The 6,528-nt window shown below is 35.2% G+C and overlaps 1 protein-coding gene across 5 annotated transcripts in view; it reads left to right on the top strand.

Moving 5' to 3' along the window:
* Positions 1 to 6,528, top strand: part of LOC106880784 (microtubule-actin cross-linking factor 1, isoforms 1/2/3/4) — a 158,214-nt gene that overhangs the window by 88,459 nt on the left and 63,227 nt on the right. For all 5 annotated transcript variants that reach the window (XM_052971076.1, XM_052971075.1, XM_052971077.1 and 2 more), the window contains 5 exons: positions 1,031 to 1,193; positions 2,678 to 2,844; positions 3,761 to 4,093; positions 4,659 to 4,809; positions 5,711 to 5,880. In XM_052971076.1, the coding sequence (XP_052827036.1) occupies positions 1,031 to 1,193; positions 2,678 to 2,844; positions 3,761 to 4,093; positions 4,659 to 4,809; positions 5,711 to 5,880 (984 nt within the window). The remainder of the gene's footprint in view (positions 1 to 1,030; positions 1,194 to 2,677; positions 2,845 to 3,760; positions 4,094 to 4,658; positions 4,810 to 5,710; positions 5,881 to 6,528) is intronic.

Raw genomic sequence — 6,528 nt, 5'->3', positions numbered from 1 at the left:
GTGTATAGTTGTGCATGTGTGTGTGTGTGTGTGTATAGTTGTGCATGTGTGTGTGTGTGTGTGTGTGTATAGTTGTGCATATGTGTATGCGTGTGCGCATGCATAGATATATATTCTTCATATCCATACCTGTGCCTCATTAAAATATAAACAAGACAAGTGTTTGCTATTCAATATTACATTAATAATCAACAGATTAATTTAGCTTAGCAATATTCTACAGGTTATCTGTAATAATTTTGATCTCATGTTACCTGCAAAAACCTTGGTACTACCTTTTTCCATTCAGACCAAACCATTAAAAAAAATATCTAATTTAAAGAAATAAACTCAATGGTTCTACAGACAAATTAATATTTCTGGTATAAATCCACCGGGGAGGCATATGGCCTAGTGGTTTGGATGTTGTACTCACAATCGCAAGATCATAGTTTCAATTCCCAGCTCAGACAGTATATTGTGTTCTTGCATAAAACATTTCATTTCACGTTTACTTCAGTCTACTCAGCTGTAGTGGAGTAACTATACAATGGACTGGCATCCCATCCAGGGGGAGTGTTGTGATTTCAATTACTTATTTACCATGAAAACTGAGTAACTAACCTCATGAGTCTTAGGATTCAGGACAATATTTACTTTTACTTACATAAAGCCACCTTTCTCATTACCTACACTCCCTTCAGTTGAGGGGTCTTGATGACCTCACCAGTGTCTGTACCACATAAAATGCACCCACCACACTATGTAAAGTGGTTAGTGTTAGGAAGGGCACCCAACCAAAGCAGTCATTGGAGCTTGGTGCTGTCCTCTGGGTCGCCAGCTCTTGTCAAACCATCCAACCCATACCAGTTTGGAAAATGGATGTTAGATGACTGATGAATCAATTAATTTGCTAAATATATCTATATTTTAATGAAAATGGGATGGTGGTTCTCTACATAAAATAATATTGTTTCTCATGGAATTAATTTGGTAAATCTAAGAGTTGGAGAAGTTATTTCTGAAATATGCTTATTGATGGTGTTTTTAGATGCATGAAGACCAACTGAAGCAAAGGAAAGGTGATATGGAGAAACTGAAGGAGATCAGCCGTAAACTAGGAGACGCCACCAAAGACATGTCTATAAGAACAGATCTCAAGACTAAACTCTCTGGTGTGGAAAAATTATTTCAAGAAGCTGAAAAGAAATTATGTAAGTTCATTCATTTTTTTTTCTGTGATAGCATGGATTAGACTATTGGTTCTCAATTAGGGTCCATCTAAGATTTTGTTGTTAAAACTTACGTGCAATAAATTGTTTAAACTTCTACAAGTCACAAAATATTTTAACAATTTTTAAATAAAGTTTCTAATAATACTTAATTATAAAAATATAATAGGATTTTTTTAGCATCAAGTGGTTATGAGTATCCAGCAGAGTAAAATGGGGACTAAAGGAGTAAAAAATGGCTGCAAAACACTGGACTTGAATAGATTTTTGAGGCATTGTTTTACAGCCAGATGCCTTTCCTGTCACTAACTTTACTAATTTTTTAAGTAAGAAATTTCCTGTATCGCATGTCTTTGAAGGCACAAAGCAAGCGGACAAATTGACAGGAGAACTGACAGCAACACTTTTTGTAGCAAACAGCTTTCATAGAATGCACATTACCACCTGTTTACTGTGCCTTTAGCATTTAATCTAGCCATATCTGGATCAAATATTTTACCTGTTTAAAGTTCAAACTATCCAGATCCAGCCTGATCACACAATATCATTCTGATAACATACAATCACATCATCATCATCATCAATACATCAGCTACAAGATGATGCAGGATTAATTCAAAATAATGTAATGCAAATAAATAAGCATTACATTTGACAGAAGAATCTGAATGCTTATGGGTTGATATTCCATGCATTAAATGTGTTGCCATCAACCTAATATAGGAATTCAAAAACTGGTTATGGGTTATTGGTCTTCAAAGGTAGGGTTTCATTTCCTGAAACCCTACCTCTTGAATTACATCAAGTTTATTGGTAGGTAAACTACTTGATTTATTTACACCAGTCTAAGCAATAGTTAAAGACTAAAATCTCTATGTTGGTTGGTTGATTTCTCCAGTCATGCTTGACATGGTATAGAGTAACGGACAGATAGTCAAAGAGGGTGAGTTAACATAAGAGGTACATAATGAATGTCTTGTAAATTTCTGAAAAATACACATTTTTTAATGAAATTTGTAGAGATAAGTTTCCAGTAGAGTAGATGTATTTAAAATTTATAAAAATGACATATTTATTGCAAATATACAAGAGCAAAATTTGTTTCATTTAATTTTATCTTAAGGTAATAGATATTTTTCTTTTATAAATTTTTATTCATTTTATCCATTATATATAAGCACCAAGAAATTTGATGAAAGCTGAATTATAATTATTGTATGCCAAATCTCCTGATATTACCCATGGTAGTGAAAGTATATTTCCAAACTTTACTGTCATATGATGGGTAACTGTCTAGTAGAAAAATAACTTGAAAGTTGCCATTTTAATTCAACAAATATGAAACTGTTCTTAACTTACTGCTGGTTCATTAATTTTACTCACAGTTTATAATGTTATATTTGTTTTTTTTGTTGTTGTTTTTTTGTTGTTTTTTTCATGATTTTTTTTGTTTATTTTTGTTTCAGTATCTCGAAGAAACAGTCTGGATCTTGCTAATAAAACAAGTAAAAAATTCACAGTTGACTGCCAAGAAGAATTAAATTGGGAAAACGATTTTGTGGCCAAGTTAGACCTTGTAGAACCATTGTCTGGTAAAATGGACATCCTAAAACAACAACATCATCAGGACCAAGTGAGTGTTCATGTCCTTTCTTATCTAGAGAGCTATATAATCATGCAATGGATTATCTAGTGAAAAGTTAGAGCAAGTTAAGATGGCCGAAGAAGAAAATAGTTTTAAATAAGAAATGTTTTGTATCATGCAGTAGATGTAAAAATGTATTTAGTGAATACTAATTAATATTGCATTGATATTTTGTTGGAAATTAGTGAGTTTTAACCTTAAATTACCACACTCTTCCAGATTCACTTGGCTAAAAAATTCAGCACCCTTAACATTTAGAATCATTTCAGGTTTTGATTGATCCCCTTGAATAGCCACATAGACACCCAGGGGTCAATGTTGATGTCTTTTCCAACCTCTGGCCTAGAGACCTCTATAATCATGGTCATATTGCTATTTGCAAAAGCTGGTTGGATAAATTATCGACAAAAGGGCTGTTGACAGTACACTACTTTCCATTCACAATGCTTCACCAGTTTTCTTTGTCATTCAGTTGTGTTGAGAAAAACAGATGTTTTACAATAATAGTTGTGTAGACAAGTAATGATGGTTTAGCAAACTAGCCTGTTGCCAGCATATGGTAGTTTAACATGCCAACCAGTAGATGTCAGACTAACCAATTACAGGCCTCACAGCAAGCTTTGTTGTTTACTGACTGCTACATGGGGAGGTGCAAGCTTTCACTTTATTAAAACATTCTCTGAAATGACATTATTAGAATCTTGTTATTACAAAACTCCCATCATATCACCAACAATTTAAAAAAAGAAAATATGAAGAAAATATTTAATGTTTATGGTGCAGCAGAAAGAATAATTTGAGGCTGGGAGTAAATAAAAATGCCTAGGGTTAAATAAGCATGCCTGGGGCTAAAAGGGCATTAAGATGTAGATGTTGATGATGAGGGTTTTTTTTTCCCCTGCAGATCCTTCAACAGGAAATAGCTCAGCATGAGCAAATTGTGCGAGATTTAGTCGACTCAGGGAACAAACTGGTCAAAGAACTGCAAAGCAGCGGAAATAATCCAGAGAAGCTGTGTCACCAAGTGGAAGAACTGAATACTGGAATGTCTAAGATCAAAGAGAAGGCCGAAGGTCGGCACCAGAGTATTCAGGATAGCATGAAACACGGCAAACGGTTCCAAGAACACCTCAGTAGTTCTTTGTTGACCACAAAATACAATGAGGAAAAGTTAGAGAACATGACCTGTCCCAAGGCTGAGGCTGAAGATGTCATTAAGAAACTAAAGGAAACCAGGGTAAGTTGTGTGCATATGTCAATCTGCATGTGTGTGCGTCCACGCGTGTATGTGTGTCTGTTTGTGCAGGCATGTTTGTGTGCGTGTGTATTTACATACACCAGTGTATGTATGTGTGTATGCACTTATATATACCTCTGTGTATGTACGTATGGTCACTTACATGTACCAGTGTGTGTGTGTGTGTGTATTAGTACTTTTGTCCATGTGTGTGTATTCACTTACATATACCTGTGTGTGTACACACTTATATATGCTTCTGTGTATACGTATACACTTACATATACCAGTGTATGTCACTTACATACGCCTCTCTCTTTCTCTCTCTCTCGCTCTCTCTCTCCACTTATGCCTCTGTGTGTGTGCGTGCGTGTGCACATGTCTTTTCAATTATGGGTAAAATATTTATCAAGCAGCTGTTGACAAGGTGATGTCTATCATACCACATGCTCTCCTGAATAGGGGTGAGGTAGGGTTTTGGAACTCATAGAAAGAAGTATTGATCTTTATCTTTTCATCTTTAAATGTTTAAATATTTATTGTGATTAATTTTATTTCACTGCAGGCTTTACAAAATGATGTTCTGAAATTGTCATATGACCTCGATGTTCTTAACCGTGAAGCTCAAATTTTCATACAATGTGTGGAAACTGACCAAGATGAAATTCAAAAAGATGTGGATGAGATTAAACAAAGGTCTACTGCCTTGTCATCCAGTAAGTTCTTTATTCAGATCTTATCTATCATCATTGTCGTCATCCTTTAACATCCATATTCCATGCTTGCATAAGTCAGACAAAATTTGTTGAGACAGTTGGGTGTCTTCACCTTGTATTATCACATTTGTGGGCCCCAATATTTTTTTGATCCAATTTAACCTCATCCAACTCTTCCATGTTCAACCTCAATCACAGTTAATCCCTATCAGCAGCAGTGTATAGGGAATATGTATATGTATGCCTCAAAACTACTCTCCATTCACTTGAGGGATCGTGTCTTGCAAGTCGGTGATCTCACTACTGCTGGTCCCACGTAAAAAGCACCCAGTAAATTAGTTGGGATTAGGAAGGGTATCCTACTACAGAAACGATGCCAAAACAGAGCTTGGTACAATCTTCTGACTCATCAAACCGTTTAACCCATACCAACATGGAAAACAAACAGTAAATGATAATAATGAATGAATTAATTAGCATCATGTATCTTTACCATCACAGTTGTCTCTTCATATAAACCAGAATATCAAGAACCTAACACTTTAGTAAAAGAAAACATATCAAAAGTTCCTGAAGCTTCTTCCACCTGTTGTAAACATTTAATATTTAGGTGTTCTTGTATGAAAGAAACCTGGTAGGGTTCTAGAATTCTCCAAACTTTGTGAATTTTAAGTTATTGTTAATTCTCCAGTATTCATTATTTTAATTGCCTTAATTAACATTAGTGGATTTTTACATCATGGAAGTAAGAATATGCAAATTTAGATATTTTCATCAATTGCTAGAACAAGAAAATCAACTGCCATCTTAACTATTTCCATTTGTGTTTATATTGAAGCTATTTTTCAAACCTGATATCCTTAAAATTCAAGCTGTTTTTTTTTTTTTTTTAACTAAACAGCCATGGACAAGAAAGTTCAAAATCTTGAAGATGTATCACAGCGCCTGACAGAATTCAATGAGGTCATTGATGATGTTGAAAATACTCTGGGAACAATCAACACCAAACTGGAAGATCACTATTCTGCTAATAACGCCAGTAAAGACCCACAACATATTGAAAAGATCCAAGTAAGAGTTCTTTCAATCATTTTTATCAGTTTTGTTTTCTGATCCCAACTAGGTTATTCAATTTTGGGTGTATATGCTTGGTGTTCCTGCTTGGTACATATAAAGGTACACAAACACATGTCCAGAACCAAATGTATGCACTCCCATGTATAGGTTTATACATATATCCTTTCAGTTCATTTATGGGAAATGTTTTGAATATGCACATAAAAGCTGCTATCTTATTAATGCCTAATGAAGCCAACTGGCGACAACCAGTTGTTTGGGGGTTGCACTGAGCTATGCTGATATAAAGTAGGATAAATATAGTAATAATAACAATAGTAATACTCCATGGATGGAATTTATAAGCATTTTAATGCATCGTTACATGTGTTTCCACAAATCACATGTTTCTTAAGATCATAGTCTGTATTTGTGGGATGACTACAGCCCATGGTATCCATGGACATTGAGTAGATCATGTTCATGCATTCGTTGTTCATATATATATGAGCTGAGCTGAGACCCCCTTCGGTCATGACTGACCATGGGATTGCACCTAGAAAGTTACCCTCCCAGGCACAAGTCCAGGCAAGGTTGTTTATGGAAGACCAGCAGTCACCCATGCATACCGGCCTCCCCTCTCCATGCCACCAGTGTTATCCA

This window comes from Octopus bimaculoides, chromosome 10, assembly GCF_001194135.2.
Source record: "Octopus bimaculoides isolate UCB-OBI-ISO-001 chromosome 10, ASM119413v2, whole genome shotgun sequence".
Lineage (NCBI taxonomy): Eukaryota > Metazoa > Mollusca > Cephalopoda > Octopoda > Octopodidae > Octopus > Octopus bimaculoides.
This window is presented reverse-complemented; position numbering and strand designations above follow the sequence as displayed.